Source organism: Microcaecilia unicolor, chromosome 3 (genome assembly GCF_901765095.1).
Source record: "Microcaecilia unicolor chromosome 3, aMicUni1.1, whole genome shotgun sequence".
In the NCBI taxonomy this organism is placed as follows: Eukaryota; Metazoa; Chordata; class Amphibia; order Gymnophiona; family Siphonopidae; genus Microcaecilia; species Microcaecilia unicolor.
In genome coordinates, this window is record NC_044033.1 from 207,922,571 (window position 1) to 207,941,016 (window position 18,446).

Consider the following 18,446-nt stretch of genomic DNA (forward strand, 5'->3'; position numbering starts at 1 on the left):
AATGAAGCAGTCTCGGCCCTGAAAATGTGATGTCACAGGCACACACAATGAACCAGTCTCGGCCCTGAAAATGTGATGTCACAGGCACACACAATGAACCAGTCTCAGCCCTGAAAATGTGATGTCACAGGCACACACAATGAACCAGTCCCAGCCCAGAAAGTATGATGTCGCAGGCACACACAATGAACCAGTCCCAGTGTAATGTCACAGGCACATACAATGAACCAGTCCCAATCTTGAAAATGTTTTGTCACAGGCACACACAATGAACCAGTCCTGGCCCTCAAAGTGTGATGTCACAGACATACAATGAACTAGTCCCGGCTCAGAAAGCTGGCTGGCTGGCTGGGTGTGTTTGGCGAACTCCTGCCATAATGTATACTGGGACCTGCATTTTATATCCCTCAAAAAAAAATCGTATTATATTGGCTGTTTCAGCCCTTGTTATTTCTATTTAAGAAAGTTCACTAAAAATTGTTTGAATTTAAAAAAAAAAATCAGACCTACAGTTCTCAGCATGGCATAGGGGGTGAAGCTGGGTCTGGATTAACCCATTCTTGTGTCCTGGTGACAACCCTAGTGGGAGCAACTGACACTGGGAACTTGCAGTAAGGAGGTTCACTTATAAGTGTGGCTGGCGCAACCATTAGGCAAGACTAGGCAGTCGCCTAGAGCAGCAGTTTCTGGGGGGGAGGGAGGAGCAGTGGCAGTCAAAGGAAAACAATAGATCTTGACAGCCACACAAACTCAAAGAAACATCAATACTTTTACCTGCAGGAAGGGTGTGAAATTTTGAAACAGCCCATTTAACTGGATAAACGACTTTTGAAAATTGCACTGCTTAGCAGTGTGTGTGTTTCTGGCACACAGACACAGGAAAGTTTAATATTTAAAAGCATGATGTCTTGGGGGGGGGGGGGCAGATTAGGTGCCTGAACTGAGAGGGGCATAATCGCTTGGGGTGCCTGGTACCCGTTCCATGGTCGTGGGATGTGGCAGCAAGGCTTTCTTCTTTCTTACACGGCTACCACACTCCTCTTCTTTCTTACAAGAACTGTTTTCTGTGCCAGGCCAGCCTGCGGCACAGCACTTGTGTTTCAGGAAGGGAGAGAGGTACCGGAGAACTGACTCACTTCCCCCTGCGGAGCAGGGTCTCACAGCCTGGGCAGCTTATCTTGAGCTACCAGGAGCTGATCCAAGGGTGGAGGATAGAGAGTGGTAGAGGAGGGAGGGAAAGACCCCTCTCCACCTAACCCCGACAGCAGGCATTCAAAGCAATAAAGGGAATGGTGTTTTGAAACGTGGCCAGAAATGTCTGAAGGCCAAGGGAATGACATTTATAAAGCGAGAGAGACCTCGAGGGACATGCAGAGACGGCTTTGATTGTAACCACAGAAAGGCGATATATCACGTCCTATCCCCTTTCCCTTTCCATATAACTGAAGTACAGTATTCCGTAGCTTCTGAGTAGAAAATCCTTTCGCAGTGGAGGAGTAGCCTAATGGTTAGTGCAGCAGGCTTTGATCCTAGCAACCTGGGTTCAATTCTCACTGCAGCTTCCTGTGACCTTGGGCAAGTCACTTGACCCTCCATTACCCAAGGGTCACCAACAGAGGGTATTGTGAGCCCTGTAGGGATAGAAATGTACTTGCATTTAATGTGTACAGTGCCTAGTAGCACTATAGAAATGATTATTAGTAATAAAAAATCAGTGCTCTTTATTAATAATGATTATCAAAACGGCAAATATAAATTAGATAAAATATTAAGAATAAAACCCAGATTCAGTAGGCAGATGGACATGAAATGGGGAAGGGTTCACCTGACCCTTGCACTGGAGGATTGGTGGCAGGGGGATTGAAAGAATGTTGGCACACCAGCTTAGGGAGAGCAGATAAGAGGTGGTGGGGTGGAGGTTGAAGGACTCTTCAGGCTGAGGTCATCGGGTGTTGGGATCCATCCTTAGGCTAATCTTGTTGTCCTGACAGGCGCCTGCACAGAAGAGAGAGCACAGCCCACATCAGCTCTGGTCCCACCATTTCCAGCCCCTGCGCTTGCTGCATTTGCTGCAGTCTCTTTGTTGTTTTCAGCCCCTGATCTCTCTGCATTTTGCTTCACTCTCCCTCTGGTATTTTCAGCCCCTGATCTCTCTGCATTTTGCTTCACTCTCCCTCTGGTATTTTCAGCCCCTGATCTCTCTGCATTTTGCTGCACTCTTCCTCTGGTATTTTCAGCCCCTGATCTCTACACTCTCCCTCTGGTATTTTCAGCCCCTGATCTCTGCATTTTGCTTCACTCTCCCTCTGGTATTTTCAGCCCCTGATCTCTCTGCATTTTGCTGCACTCTTCCTCTGGTATTTTCAGCCCCTGATCTCTGCAGTCTCCCTCTGGTATTTTCAGCCCCTGATCTCTGCAGTTTGCTTCACTCTCCCTCTGGTATTTTCAGCCCCTGATCTCTCTGCATTTTGCTTCACTCTCCCTCTGGTATTTTCAGCCCCTGATCTCTCTGCATTTTGCTGCACTCTTCCTCTGGTATTTTCAGCCCCTGATCTCTACACTCTCCCTCTGGTATTTTCAGCCCCTGATCTCTGCATTTTGCTTCACTCTCCCTCTGGTATTTTCAGCCCCTGATCTCTCTGCATTTTGCTGCACTCTTCCTCTGGTATTTTCAGCCCCTGATCTCTGCAGTCTCCCTCTGGTATTTTCAGCCCCTGATCTCTGCAGTTTGCTTCACTCTCCCTCTGGTATTTTCAGCCCCTGATCTCTCTGCATTTTGCTGCACTCTTCCTCTGGTATTTTCAGCCCCTGATCCCTGCAGTCTCCCTCTGGTATTTTCAGCCCCTGATCTCTCTGCATTTTGCTGCACTCTTCCTCTGGTATTTTCAGCCCCTGATCTCTGCAGTCTCCCTCTGGTATTTTCAGCCCCTGATCTCTGCATTTTGCTTCACTCTCCCTCTGGTATTTTCAGCCCCTAATCTCTCTGCATTTTGCTGCACTTTCCCTCTGGTATTTTCAGCCCCTGATCCCTGCAGTCTCCCTCTGGTATTTTCAGCCCCTGATCTCTCTGCATTTTGCTGCACTCTTCCTCTGGTATTTTCAGCCCCTGATCTCTCTGCATTTTGCTGCACTCTTCCTCTGGTATTTTCAGCCCCTGATCCCTGCAGTCTCCCTCTGGTATTTTCAGCCCCTGATCTCTCTGCATTTTGCTGCACTCTTCCTCTGGTATTTTCAGCCCCTGATCCCTGCAGTCTCCCTCTGGTATTTTCAGCCCCTGATCTCTCTGCATTTTGCTGCACTCTTCCTCTGGTATTTTCAGCCCCTGATCTCTGCAGTCTCCCTCTGGTATTTTCAGCCCCTGATCTCTGCAGTTTGCTTCACTCTCCCTCTGGTATTTTCAGCCCCTGATCTCTCTGCATTTTGCTGCACTCTTCCTCTGGTATTTTCAGCCCCTGATCCCTGCAGTCTCCCTCTGGTATTTTCAGCCCCTGATCTCTCTGCATTTTGCTGCACTCTTCCTCTGGTATTTTCAGCCCCTGATCTCTGCAGTCTCCCTCTGGTATTTTCAGCCCCTGATCTCTGCATTTTGCTTCACTCTCCCTCTGGTATTTTCAGCCCCTAATCTCTCTGCATTTTGCTGCACTTTCCCTCTGGTATTTTCAGCCCCTGATCTCTGCATTTTGCTTCATATAGTAACATAGTAGATGACGGCAAAGAAGGACCTTGCATTTTGCTGCACTCTCTCTCTCTCTCTCTCTGGTATTTCCAGGCTGTGCACTTTCTACATTTTTCTGCACTCTGCCTCTGGTATTTTCAACCCCTGTGCCCTCAGCATTTTGCTGGAGTCTCCCTATGGTATTTGGTAGCCCCTGATCTCTGTGCATGTTGTGGCACTCTCCCTCTGGTATTTTCAGCTACTTTATTCCTCACTATTTTCAGCCCCTATGCCCTCGGCATTGTGCTGGAGTCTCTCTTTGGTATTTTGTAGCCCCTGTATTTGCTGTATGACTGTAGGTTTATCAGATGACTCTTGATCCTCAAAAATGGTTATTCCACTCCCAGATTTACTCCAGAGCATGCTGGTTCCAGTAGTTTCTGCTTTTTTTAAATCCATAGACACACTTGTAGTCTAGGTTGTAAGTACCTGGCAGATTATACACAGCAGATCTATTTCTCATAGTTCATTTTGGGTAAAGATATAGTTCATTTTGAGGGATGAATAGTGGCTCTCAATTCTCCCAGGCTAATCATTTTTATGGACTTTTAAGTGTTGCCATACTGGGACAGACTAAAGATTCATCAAGCCCAGTATCTTGTTTCCAATAGTGGCCAATCAATTACCCGGCAAGAAACCTCTGTCCATGTGGGTGTTGTCTACAGACCTCCGACACAATTGGAGGACCTAGATAAAGATCTGATCGCTGATATTCAAAAGTTGGGGAAGAAAAGAGAGGTGCTGTTGTTGGGAGATTTCAATCTGCCGGATGTAGATTGGACGGTTCCGAAATCGGAAAGAAGTAGAGAGATCGTGGATGCTTTTCAAAGTGCTTTGCTCAGACAAATGGTGTCAGAACCCACGAGGGAGGGAGCGACACTAGATCTGGTACTCACAAATGGGGATAATGTGTCAAATGTCCGAGTGGGTGCCCACCTGGGCAGCAGTGACCATCAAACGGTTTGGTTTGATATGACGGCTGAAGAGGAGGGTGGCCACTCAAAACTCAAAGTCCTGGATTTCAAACATGCTGACTTTAGTAAAATGGGGGAATACCTGAGGAAGGGGCTGATGGGATGGGAGGAAATACAAGAAGTGGAAGGACAGTGGTCCAGACTGAAAGAAGCTATAAATAGGGCCACGAACCTTTATGTAAGGAAAGTAAATAAAAGCAAGAGAAAAAGGAAACCAATACGGTTCTCCAAGCAAGTGGCTGAGAAAATAAAGGCTAAAGAGTTGGCATTCCAGAAATACAAAAAAACTCATGAAAAGGGACACGAGGAGGAATAGCGGATGAAACTGAAAGAAGCCAAGAGAGAGATACGTCTGGCAAAAGCGCAAACGGAAGAACAAATGGCTAGAAATGTAAGGAGGGGTGGCAAAATTTTCTTCAGGTATATTAGTGAAAAGAGAATGACTAAAAAGGGAATTGTGAGACTAAAAGATACTGCGAACCGCTATGTGGATAATGATGAAGAAAAAGCAAATTTGCTAAATAGATACTTCTGTTCTGTTTTCACAGAAGAAAATCCTGGAGAAGGACCGCGATGGACTGCAAAAAGTACAAATGAGATTTAAGTGGATAGAGCACCGTTCACGGAAGAGAGTGTGTATGAACAACTTGAAAAGCTAAAGGTGGACAAAGCCATGGGACCGGATGGGATCCACCCTAGGATATTGAGGGAGCTCAGAGAGGTTCTGGCGGGTCCTCTTAAAGATTTGTTTAATAAATCCTTGGAGACGGGAGAGGTTCCGAGGGATTGGAAATCGGCGGATGTGGTCCCTCTTCACAAAAGTGGTGATAGGGAAGAAGCTGGAAACTACAGGCCGGTAAGCCTCACTTCGGTTATTGGAAAAGTAATGGAAGCGATGCTGAAGGAAAGGATAGTGAATTTCCTGGAAGCCAATAAGTTGCAAGATCCGAGACAACATGGATTTACCAAAGGGAAATCGTGCCAAACGAACCTCATTGAGTTCTTTGATTGGGTGACAGGAGAATTGAATCAGGGACAAGCTATGGACGTAATCTACTTAGATTTCAGCAAAGCTATTGACACGGTTCCCCACAGGAGGCTCTTAAATAAACTGGATGGGCTGAAGATAGGACCCGAAGTGGTGAACTGGATTAGGAACTGGTTGACGGACAGACGCCAGAAGGTGGTGGTGAATGGAATTCGCTCGGAGGAGCGAAAGGTAAGTAGTGGAGTGCCTCAAGGATCGGTGCTGGGGCCGATTCTGTTCAATATATTTGTGAGTGACATTGCCGAAGGGTTAGAAGGTAAAGTTTGCCTATTTGCAGATGATACTAAGATCTGTAACAGAGTGGACACCCCGGAGGGAGTGGAAAACATGAAAAAGGACCTACGGAAGCTAGAAGAATGGTCTAAGGTTTGGCAATTAAAATTCAATGCGAAGAAATGCAAAGTGATGCACTTAGAAAGTAGAAATCCACGGGAGACGTATGTGTTAGGCGGGGAGAGTCTGATAGGTATGGACGGAGAGAGGGATCTTGGGGTGATAGTATCTGAGGATTTGAAGGCGACGAAACAGTGTGACAAGGCAGTGGCTGTAGCTAGAAGGTTGTTAGGCTGTATAAAGAGAGGTGTGACCAGCAGAAGAAAGGGGGTGTTAATGCCCCTGTATAAGTCGTTGGTGAGGCCCCACCTGGAGTATTGTGTTCAGTTTTGGAGGCCGTATCTTGTTAAGGATGTAAAAAGAATTGAAGCGGTGCAAAGAAAAGCTACGAGAATGGTATGGGATTTGCATTACAAGACGTATGAGGAGAGACTTGCTGAACTAAACATGTATACTCTGGAGGAAAGGAGAAACAGGGGTGATATGATACAGACGTTCAAATAAGGTATTAATCCGCAAACGAACCTTTTCCGGAGATGGGAAGGTGATAGAACGAGAGGACATGAAATGAGATTGAAGGGGGGCAGACTCAAGAAAAATGTCAGGAAGTATTTTTTCACGGAGAGAGTAGTGGATGCTTGGAATGCCCTCCCGCGGGAGGTGGTGGAAATGAAAATGGTAACGGAATTCATACATGCGTGGGATAAGCATAAAGGAATCCTTTGCCGAAGGAATGGATCCTCAGGAACTTAGTCAAGATCGGGAGGCAGGGCTGGTGGTTGGGAGGTGGGGATAGGGCTGGGCAAACTTATACGGTCTGTACCAGAGCCGGTGGTGGGAAGCGGGACTGGTGGTTGGGAGGCGGGGATAGTGCTGGACAGACTTGTACGGTCTGTGCCAGAGCCGGTGGTTGGGAGGCAGGGCTGGTGGTGGGGAGGTGAGGATAGTGCGGGGCAGACTTATACGGTCTGTGCCCTGAAGAGCACAGGTACAAATCAAAGTAGGGTATACACAAAAAGCAGCAAATATGAGTTATCTTGTTGGGCAGACTGGATGGACCGTGCAGGTCTTTTTCTGCCGTCATCTACAGATCAGTAAAACAGATTTTATGTTGCTTATCCCAGGAAGAAGCAGTGGATGTTCCCAAGTCCGTCTTAATAATGGCTTATGGACTTTTCTTTTAGGAAATTATCCAAACCTTTTGTAAGCCCTGCTAAGCTAACTGCTTTTTACCACATTTTCTGGCACAGAATTCCAGAATTTAATTGCACATTGAGTGAAGAAGTATTTTCTCTGGTTTGTTTGCAGATCCACCTTCACGCTTCAGTGGTTCAAAGCAGCTTTCTGTGCTTGTTTACCACAATTACCTGTTCCTTGAACAAGGCCGCAAGTACCAAACACACATCTGATGCATCCCGGTCTAGTTTCATTGAGCTTAACAGAATTACCTTCAATGTTTTGGAACTCGTCCAATCCTCTTTTGAATCCTACTATGTTTATTTTTAAAAATATATATTCTGCCTATCCCTAATTGGCTTACATAATACAATATACATAAAAATTCAAAAACAAAAAAATCTGACAGACGCTGTACAACAACGGTACATCAAGAGAGCCTAAACTAAAGTGTTGCCAAAACAGCTCAGGAATTAGAAAAAGCCTGCACAAAGAACCGCATCTTTAGAACCTTTCTAAATTGTTCTAATGATGAGCAAAATTGAATATGCCCTGATAATGCATTCCATAATCTCAGGCCAGCGACTAAAAAGGCACAAGCCAATGTTTCAGCAAAATGAAAAGTGGTCAGCGCTGGTACAGAAAGTTTCAGTAGCTGAATGCAAAGATGAATGCAACTGTATCACATTTTTCAAGTACTGTGCACCTCCCTAATACAACGTCTGATAAATCAAAATCAAGACCTTATTCATAATACAATATTTCATGGGTAACCGATGCAATTTCTGCAGCAGTGGTGACACGTGATCATTTCCCTAGTGCCAAAGTGCAGTCTAACTGCAGAATTGTGAATCATCTGCAATGCCGTATTTATTTATTTACATTTGTGTCCCACATTTTCCCACCTTTTTGCAGGCTCAATGTGGCTTACATAGTACTAAAAAGGCGATCGCCAATTACGGTATGAACAAATACAAAGTGATGTTGTGGTCGAATAAAGTTCATGTGTAACAGACACCTTGGGGAATCGTAGGGAGGACGAGTTAAGTTATGTCCAGTACAAGCTTTGGCTTCGGCTTCGTTGTGTTGAAGGGTTCAGGCATTTAAGTTGGATCTGTAGGGTATGCCTTTTTGAGCAGGTTAGTTGTTAGTGATTTCCGGAAGTTGAGGTGATCATACGTTGTTTTCACGGCATGTGGTAATGTGTTCCATAGTTGTGTGCTTATATAGGAAAAGCTGGATGCGAAAGTAGATTTGTATTTGAGTCCTTTGCAGCTTGGGTAACGGAGATGCCTTGTAGCGTGTCCACATTATAATGCATTACAAAAATCCAGTCTGGACAACTGAAGTCCTACCCCTTTCAGATAGTAAAAACATGTCTTTACTACTTCCCTGATTTGCTTTTTAAAGGACAACTGTGAATCTAATTTGATGCCAAGACTTTTATTTTATTTTTTTATTTTTATTTTTGTTACATTTGTACCCCGCACTTTTTCCCACTCATGGCAGGCTCAATGCGGCAGGCAATGGAGGGTTAAGTGACTTGCCCAGAGTCACAAGGAGCTGCCTGTGCCGGGAATCAAACTCAGTTCCCCAGGACCAAAGTCCACCACCCTAACCACTAGGGATTGAAACCCCTTCAAGATTATGGTGTGCCATAAAAAAAACCCTTCCTACTATCACCTTGACCACATCTGGCAATGGATTCCACAGCGTAGTGCATGTTACTTGGAAAAAAAAAATCCCTACGATTTATTTTCAGTCTGCTGGCTGTTTCATGGAGTTCCCTCTTGTTTATGTGTTGTTTCACAGGTTTAACAACCGTTTCGTATCTATCCACTCCGTCCCACTTATAATTTTATAAATATCTATCATATCCCTTCTGTGTTTTTTCTTCAAGCTGAAAATCTCTAACCTGTTTAGCCTTTCTTAATACCAGAGGAGTTCCATCCCCTTCATCATTTTTATGTCTTCTTCTGAACCTTTTGGGATAGGATGCTCAGAACTGCATACAATGCTCAAGATCCAGATGCGCCAAGGTCCTATACAGGAGAACCACAGATCTTTGAACCCCCCCCCCCCCCTTGTCAAGTGCTGTCCCACCTCCCAGTTACTAGCATAGGCCCTGATGGCAGAGGGACCTGTTTGGCTCCCCCTCTCACCCCAGGAACAGGACCCCTGGAAGGGTGAAGGGCATACTCACAAGAGCCCATCTTTTCTTCCATGTACATGAGCTGATCACTCAGTGACTCCACCTGGTCCAGCTGCCGGAGGCGTGTCCAGAGCTCCTGTATGTGTTCTGCCTTGATATCCTCTAGCCGCATAGGGAGAAGGTTCTGGAAAGTGTTCACTGTCCATTCCAGCCTCTGCAAGGGTGGAAGAGAGGAGGTCAGACCTTCAAGGGGAAGGGAAAGGGAAATGGGACTTGATATACCACCTTTCTGTGGTTTTTGCAACTACATTCAAAGCGGTTTACATATTATATACAGGTACTTATTTGTACCTGGGACAATGGAGGGTTAAGTGACTTGCCCAGAATCACAAGGAGCTGCAGTGGGAATCGAACTCAGTTCCCTAGGATTAAAGTCCACTGCACTAACCACTAGGCTACTCCTCCAGAGTAGCCTAAGGGAAGAACTCTTAAGGTGGGGATTCTCAAGTCCCACCAGATGGAGATCTCCCAGCCAAAACTCTTCTAACTTGGGCAGCCATCAGTGCCGCATGCTTAGTTTTCATGCATGCATGGGGACTAGCAGTGGCGGTGGATCGAAGACACTGCCACTGGCTGCCCAGGTTGGAAGAGGTCTTCTGCTGGTGGGGCTTCTTGGCGATCCACACCAGCTCAAGTATTTCTATTTTGAGTTGGGGATGAGGAGGCCAGGGGCAGAGATGAAATTTCAAGCCCAGCCACTTTGGGTTTAGGCCCATCCTAAATTAGCCATCTGGCTATGCCACTGCTAGGTGTCTCTGACTACAGTCAGCTGTAGGTCTCTCTAGCATTGTTCACTGGGCTGTATGTCTGCAGTCATTGTAGCAGCGCTGGACATCTCATAGCCACATCAGCTGGGCTGTAGATTTCCTGAACACTGGTCACTGGACTGGAGGTCTCTCTAGCCATATAGGCTTCTGTATTAGCTTTGGTGATTACGCCTCCTTGCCTCTTTGGCCCCACATGAAATCGCCCCACCTCACCCTCTGGAGATGTCTCCACTCCTTTCCATGATTTACCTCTTGCAGATCCGCCATCTTCCCTTGGAGCTCCTTCACCTCATTGGTCAGTTCCTCTGAGGATGAGCTCTGACCTTTAGGGATGCAAGATATGTGAATGTTACCCAGTGCCAATCTGCACCCACACAGAGGCTGGGGTTCTAATTCCTGGCTCTTTCACTGACTGTATATGTGATCTTGGAGTGAGTCCCCTTATCCACCTATTCCTCAGTTCTAATCCCCAGCTCTGCTGATGACTCTGTGTGACCTTATTTCATGGTTCTAATCCCCAGCTCTGTCACTGACTATGTATGTGACCTGGGGGTGAGTCCCCTTATCCCACTTTCCCTCCGTTCTAATCTCCAGCATTTCTGGAATTAGTCAGTTTATCATCTCGTCTCAGTTCTAGTCCTGGCTCTGTCACTAACTGTGCAGGTGACCCTTAGGGTGGGTTCTGTTATTCCTCTCTGCTGCTAGTTTGTGTGGCCCCGGGTCGGCACAGGGACCGGTGCATGGTTTTCAGTGCAGAAAGGAAAATAAGGCTTTACCTGAGGTCGGTAAGGCAGGGCTGGGGGTGGGCTGTTCCTGGCAGGATTTCTCATCTGCCCCTAGAGAGAAGCCAGGGTGGCAGGCACAGTGGTAACTGCCCAGGGTATTTACACACTGCTGGAAACAGGAATGTATTGGTGTCCGGCATTCATCAACATCTGTCGACAGAGAGAGGGGGGAGAGTGTGAGAGGGGAGGGAAAGACAGGATGATGGCAGAGAGGGGGCAGAGCTGAGGAAGGAGATGTTGGCCCCAGAAATCTTGTTACCTTGTTTTTGTTTTTGTTTTTAACTTTTAAGTAACCTTTATTTTGAGAGAGGGGACAGAGCAGGGAGAGAGAGACAGGATAACTTAGAGAGAGGGGCGAACAAGAGGGAAAGTAGGGGGAGGAAGGAGGGACAGGAGAGAAAGGGAGAGCTTGAGAGAATTATTATTATTATTTTTGTTTTTTTTGTTACATTTGTACCCTGCGCTTTCCCACTCATGGCAGGCTCAATGCGGTAGGCAGTGGAGGGTTAAGTGACTTGCCCAGAGTCACAAGGAGCTGCCTGTGCCAGGAATCCAACTCAGTTCCTCAGTTCCCCAGGACCAAAGTCCACCACCCTAACCACTAGGCCACTCCTCCACTCCTAAGTGCAGGAAGGGGAAAGGAAGGTGGGAGGGAGAGAACAGATAAAAGGGAGCTGGTAAAGAAGATGGAAGAGAAGAAAGAGAGAAAAGGAATAGAGAGAATTACATGGGGACAAGAGATGGGGACATCATGAGAGAAAAGGAGGGGAAAATAGGAAAGAAAAGCATGATAGACAAGGCGAGAGAGTAGGAGGGAGACGAGAAAAAGAATGGGGATGGGAATGAAGGGAACAGGGTAATGAGAGAGGAGAAGAAGAGGGGGACAGGGAGATGGAATAAGAGATCGCTGACAGAGACCCCTGGAGTTGCAGTAGCTGGCACCCAGGGGATGAAGCCACTCACCGATTTGGCAGTATTTGCCCCCCCAACCTGGACGGCATAGGCAGACGTTCGGCCTGGAACAGATGCCCCCATTCCTGCAGGGCTTGTGACAGAGTGCTACGGAGAAAGCGAGAGGGAGGCTGAGATAGCAACAGTGACACAAATTCCCTCCATTACCAGAATAACACTAAACCCTGCAAAAACTACATTCAGCACCTTTGTAACCTGGCCTACCATAGCAGCACTGTCTGCCAGGACTCACACAGCAACAACCCTATCTAGAAAAAGGCAACACTGCAACTATTGCACCTAGAGCACCAATACACCTACCTTAATAATGGTTTATAGACTTTTCCTCCAGGAATTTGTCCAAGCCTTTTTTTTTTAAACCCAGCTACATTAACTACTTTTACCACTTGCACTGGCAATGAGTTCCAGAGCTTAACTATGCACTGAGTGAAAAAATATATATTTTCTCCTATTTGTTTAAAATGTGCAGCTATGTAACTTCATGGCATGTTCCCTCCTCTGTGTACTTTTTGAAAGAGTAAAGAAATTATTTGCGTTTACCCTGTTCCACTCCACTCTGGGCCCGAGGCCTCGCATGGTAAAAGCACCAGGGTTGGGCAGGTGTCCACTCCCAAGTTTTTACAGTCTCCAGGGTGGGGAAGGAGGGGGTTGTGGCCATTGTGTGGGAGCCAGGGGCGTAGCCAGGCAACAGAGTTTGGGTGGGCTTAGGCAAGAAGTGAGTGGGCACCAAGTGTTCTTCCCTTCTCTCCCCCTCCCCCCACCAGCTGGCAGGAAAACGCTTCTTTCCACCTTGGCAGTCTGCAGCAGGCATGCGCTGAAACTGAGCATACACAAGTGCCAGTATCATGGAGAGTAGCGTTTTCGTTACCATGAGGGGGAAGTCTTCAGCTGGTGGAGCTTGGAATCCCCACCAGCTACCGCTAAACACGTGCTAATGTTGGGTGGGCCTGAGCCCTAAGTGGATGGGCCCTGGCCCACCCAGGCCCACCTGTGTCTATGCCATTGGTGGGAGCGACTTCTAAATGGTTGGAAGGCGCTGCTAGACCCAACTGAGTATGTCTTGGGGAGCTGGAAGAAATCCCCAGGTGGTGTAAATGAGGGCTTATGGTGCCAGATCCCTGCCTGATGTCTTTTGAACTGGAAAGAAAATCTGGGATGAGAATGGATCAAGCACCCGCCTCTCCCTCCTGGTGCTCACCTTGATCACAGCTGGTGGCCCCTGGATGATTTTTCTGCCAGCCGGGGCAGCAGGTGATACTGGTCTGTAAGACTTCCTTCGTCACCTGCCGATAGGACACCCGGTATGTGGTCCTGAGGTGAGAGAATTGGAGGAGGATGTGAGCAGTGGTGAGAGACTGTTGTGAACTGTGAACCTTCTTTCCTGCTCATGTGACCTTCAGTGGGACACTTACCCACCATGCACCCAATGTACAACTGTGATGGCTCAGACAATAATGAAACAAACGGTAAAACCCACTACCCAAAGACCTGAAACTCACAGAAAACGACCTACAATTCAGAAAAAAACCTGAAAACACATCTTTTCAAGAAGTCTTTCCCCCCCCCCCCCCCCCCCCCCCGGATCTGCCTAATCCCACACCACCATTCAGAAATGGAAAACAATAATATTAACCTCTCTCACAATATGCTAATATATCAACCTAAGCGTTTATTGTACTTCTGTATTATGTGCTAGACTTCTACAAATCTAAATTTTGTAACCGCCTTTTTAGCAGTATGTAAGCCACATTGAACCTGCCATACAGTGGGAAAACGTGGGATACAAATGCAATAAATACTACCAGCCTTGTCCCTTTCCCTGTAGGTGCCATGGACATGTATACTCCGGCCAATGGCGCCAAATCTAAACCCAATCATGAACTCATGGCCTCTAAACCAATCCAAATGCCAGCCCCTCACCTTAGCCACGAACTCCCGCCTATGTGGTTTAATCCAGCCCCAGATGTTGCTGTGTGGCGCAGAGACCTCTGCAGATGGGTGATTCACCGACTAAAGCGGTTACCCTTCTCCCGGAGTTACTGTCAATTTTGCAGGTACGGAGGCCCCCCGCTTGTGGTGATATTGGTAATGAACGGGCTGGACTCCTGCCCATTCTCTGGGGTTATCCGTAGGTGCTAAGGCAGAGACCCTTTTATATATAGTGATGTATGGGCTGGACCTCAACCCTTCCCTTCCCTGTGGGTTACCTGTAAGTACTGCATGTACGGAGGCCCTTGCATGTAGTAAGAAAAGGGTGATAGACGGGCTGGATAAAGGTCTCATTGTAGATCAAAGGCACCCGCAATGTTTGCTTGGAGCAGACTCCCCTGGGGGATAGAAAGAAGGAGCTCAGATAAGTACATACATAAGTATGGCCATACTGGGACAGACCAAAGGTCCATCAAGCCCAGCATCCTGTTTCCAACAGTGGCCAATCCAGGTCACAAGTACCTGGCAAGATCCCCCAAAAGTTCAAAACATTTTATGCTGCTTATCCCAGAAATAGTGGATTTTCCCCCAAGTCCATTTAATAACGGTCTACGGACTTTTCATTTAGGAAGCCATCCAAACTTTTTTAAAACTCCACTAAGCTAACCGCCTTTACCACATTTAAGAAGCTGCAATGGGAATTGAACCCATTTCCCCAGGATCAAAGTCTACTGCTCTAATCATTAGGCTACTCCTCCACAGTAAGATACCCCCCCCCCACCCCATTCCTTCAGTATCAGCACAGTAATCATAGGAGCATCCAGGAAACAGCCTCTTCCCCTAGTGTCACTAACTCTACAGACATCTGCTCAGCCCATTAGGGCTGGTGTTAGCAGTGTGCAAACAGGGCAATTGCCCTGAGCTCCCATGCTACAGGGGGCGCCAAACCAGCCCATAGAATTTGGAGTAGAAGAAGGTGCAGCCTGGCAGCAGGCTATGGGGTCCTGCTTCCAAGTTTCTGCCCCGGGATAGCATTTCTAACACTGGTCCTGAGGCCCATGACACATCAATACCCTACTACTAGAGGGTTGGAAAGGGAGGAGGAAGTGGGGAAGGCTGGAGAAGAGAATGAGCTGGGGGTGGAGGCGGGACACCTGGAGAGAGATGGGGAGAGTAGATGAGGAAAAGAACAGGGTGAGAGAGAGAGAGGAAGACAGGAGGAGAGATATGGGGGTGGAGGGAAGAGAGGTCCTCAGGTGGTACTTACCTTCCTTCCTTTAAGACTTGACCTCTGACCCCAGTGCTGAGAAGACAGGTCAGTGCTGTGGCCACCAGCTGCAGCAGTGCCATGGTCAGTGCAAGCCAGCCACAGTGGAGGTGTCTTTCTAGCCCTCTGCTGCCTGCTGGAATGGGGCCAGCCCCTGTTCCACAGAGTCCCAACCTGGGACAAGATCCTCACTGGAAGAAATGGGGCAAAAGGGGGGGATTAGTAGTGAAGCATGAGAAGATAAAGTAACTCACTTTGAGATGACAGGCAGAGACTCAGTGACAAAGCCAGGGATTAGAGCTGAGGCAAAATGAGATCAAATGAATTCCCCCAGGGTTACACATAGTCCAGATTGGAACCCATAGTTTAAGAAGCACTAGTGCTGAGCTGAACAGAGGAGAGTTCCCATTCTTTCTGAAGACACACATCTCATCTCTGTCTAAATATCCCCCCCCCCCCCTCCCCTCACCTCATTTCTCATCTCTGTTAAAACACATCTCATCTCTGCTTAAATAATTTAGGCTCTCCTTAAATACTCTTCAATATTTATTTATTAAACTTTCTGTACCCTCATCTTAGCAAAGACATTCAAGATGGTTTACAAATCGAAATAAAACAACCTTGTAAGTAATATACTATGCCAAACTTTGTATTCCTGTTTGAATAGTTTTACTGCTGTGATTGTCTATTGTTTGTTTGACTTATTCTTGAGTGAATTCCTTCAAAAAGGCGGTAAATAAATCCTAATAATAAACTTAAATTACAATAAAACCCACAATAAAACATCACATTATAGCTGGAAATAAATAGAATTTCAGAGCCTTTCTGAGACCATAAAGGGAGGATGTCTGTTTCCATGTTTCTGGCAGTTTATTCCATTCCACCACAGCCAACTGGCGAAAAACCCTCCTGTCACGTCTTTTTCCTAAAAAAATTGCCCATCTGAGCCTTACAACTAGTTCTGTGCAGAACATAATAAGAGTCAGGAGGACGTAACCTCTCCTCAATGCATACACATACATGTCATCTCTCCTCGAATGCTTTCTAACACATACACACATGTGCTCTCTCGATCTCTCCCCCCCTCAAATATTTATTTACTTAGTTGTATAATATACCTACTGCTCTTCAAAAGAAACATCAGAGCGGTGTTACAATCATAATTAAAATACTGTAAAATAAAAAATGCAAAATCAACATGACATACACATGAGGAAGGAATGTTTAACACTGCAATTATTACCAAAAGGCAACTGTAAAGATCTGAGACACAAAGGATAAAATAGTCTAACAGGCTGCTGCGTAGAATTCACATTAGAAAGCTTGCCTGAAGAAGTGTGTTTTAGTGGCTATTTTCAATTTGTGGAAGGAAGTCTCAACTGAGAACAAGAGGACAAAAATACATTTAAACTACTGTATAATAGACCCCACCTAGAATTAATTTCTATTAAAAGCTTGCCTGAATAACAGTCTCACCCCCCCAACACACCCTCACACTCTCATCTCGAATACCCCCAAAACACTCCCTCACGCTCGCATGTCTCATCTCGAATACCACCAACACACTGCCTCATGCTCGCATGTCTCATCTCAAACACCCCAACACACTCCCTCACGCATGGCTCATCTTGAATACCACCCCCTCACACTTCCACATCTTGTCTCGAATACCCCCAACTCACCTTCACATGTCTCATCTCGAATACCTCCAACACACTCTCACTCCTCATCTCGAATACCCTCAACACACACCCTTTCACACGTCTCATCTGAATTTCCCCAACACACACCCTCACACTCACATATAACAAACACATAAAATACAAATACAGAGCCTATTTCCTTCCCCCCACCTCTTCATAATACTAAAGTTCTGATAGCATTACAGCTCTTAGAATACCCAACTCCCATCATCACCCTAGTCCTTACAGTGCTGGTCCTGTCGGTTCCCTTGTTATCACAACCGCTATAGTGACCCTGGTCTTCACGGTATTTCCTGTGGTTCAATGCCCTCCCCTTGTTCCCACAACATCTACACAACTTATAGAGCTCCTGGTTTTGGCATTTTCATCCCTAGCGTATTCTGGGATCAAGGACGCATCAGGTTTAGGGAGCTGGGACCAGCCCACCGTTACCCTCCCAGAATGGGGACCCCCCTGGTGATGGGCTCTAGTGAACCCCCAGAGGATCCCAAGGAGGATGTCTCTCACCTTCAGAGAGTGCTGCAGTCCTTCCTCTAGTCACAGAACGCAAGGTTCATCAAATGCTTTTCTAAAGACAGCTGGGGTGTGAGCATCCCAAATCTTTCAGGTCCTTTCTTAGGGGAACTGGCAGCAGGTGGCTGACTCCACTCCCAGTTTGTCTAGATGTACCCTTGCCATGGGCAGGATCCCATCTCTCCACCCTAACTGGCTGTGCCTATGCCTGGTTCCTTTCCTCTCCTCCCCACCCCCTGCCTAAGGAAACCTCCCCATTCCTTGGAAGCAGAAACCCAACATCAGTCCCTTCCTTCCTCTCTCTCTGATCCTCCCAGCTCCTATTCTTGCAGCAGGGAGGAGTGGGAGAAAGAGAGGCAAGATGGATTAAGGGTACCTGTGGCTGTGGGGAGGGGAATTTTTATCTGTCACTGGTCATCATGCTCCCCCTCCCCCCAATGGTGAATAGCAAGAGGGCCTGGAGGGAGAAGGTGCAGCAAAAAGATGAGTCCCTCTGAGGGTCACTGATATTTTTACCCCATTCCTGATAGCCCTCTTTCCACACAGACAGACTGAAAGGGAGGAAAAGAGAGAACTCTTCCCATCGTCCCTCTCCTCTCTGAGGATGTCCAATTTTTCATTCAGTACATTTACCCCTTTCTTTCCTCACCCCCAAATCATCTCTCAAGATAACAGACCTGAGAGTGCAAATCCCCTCATTTTTGACAGTCTCTTGCTGTCTCGCTGCACCAGCCCTGGGGTGCAGAGGGACATTACTAGCCAAAGTGGGAGCTAGCCTGTCCTGCTGTAACTCCACTGCAGACACAGAGAGGGCATTCACATACCAGCTGAACACTGCAGCTCAGGAAAGGTCACGTTCCCAGGGTGTTCCTGCTCCGCTGGACTATCCTGGAAACTCTGGCGAAATGTAGAGATCACAGGGGCTGAAAATACCAGAGGAGACTGCAGTAAAATGCAGAGAGCACAGGGGCTGAAAGTACTAGAAGGAGATGAGCAAAATACAGAAGGTACAGGGATGAAAATACAGTGCAGGGGCTGAAAATCCCAGAGCA

General features: G+C 46.9%; 1 protein-coding gene across 2 annotated transcripts; it reads right to left on the reverse strand.

Annotated features, from left to right (window-relative positions):
• Positions 1-1,797: 1,797 nt before the first annotated feature.
• Positions 1,798-17,452, reverse strand: LOC115464934 (epidermal growth factor-like protein 8). 2 transcript variants are annotated; one of them, XM_030195319.1, is made up of 9 exons: positions 17,389-17,452; positions 15,179-15,369; positions 14,190-14,309; positions 13,181-13,293; positions 11,974-12,069; positions 11,002-11,160; positions 10,475-10,548; positions 9,450-9,612; positions 1,798-1,995 (listed from the first exon to the last, which is right to left on the reverse strand). In XM_030195319.1, exons 2-9 carry the CDS (start codon positions 15,259-15,261, stop codon positions 1,943-1,945), a joined length of 861 nt encoding a protein of 286 aa, XP_030051179.1. In that variant the 5' UTR covers positions 15,262-15,369; positions 17,389-17,452; the 3' UTR covers positions 1,798-1,942. The 2 variants fall into 2 exon arrangements, with proteins under 2 accessions (XP_030051179.1, XP_030051180.1); XM_030195320.1 differs by lacking the exon at positions 10,475-10,548.
• Between the last annotated feature and the right edge of the window lie 994 nt (positions 17,453-18,446).

Excerpts from the sequence above, each read along its gene's own strand:
- LOC115464934 (XM_030195319.1), bottom strand. The coding sequence starts at position 15,261 with ATGGCACTGCTGCAGCTGGTGGCCACAGCACTGACCTGTCTTCTCAGC. Across the intron at positions 14,310-15,178 it reads CAAGTCTTAAAGGAAGGAAG|GGGAGTCTGCTCCAAGCAAA; the intron begins GTAAGTACCACC and ends TCTATCCCCCAG. Across the intron at positions 11,161-11,973 it reads GGGCAAATACTGCCAAATCG|ATGTTGATGAATGCCGGACA; the intron begins GTGAGTGGCTTC and ends CTCTGTCGACAG.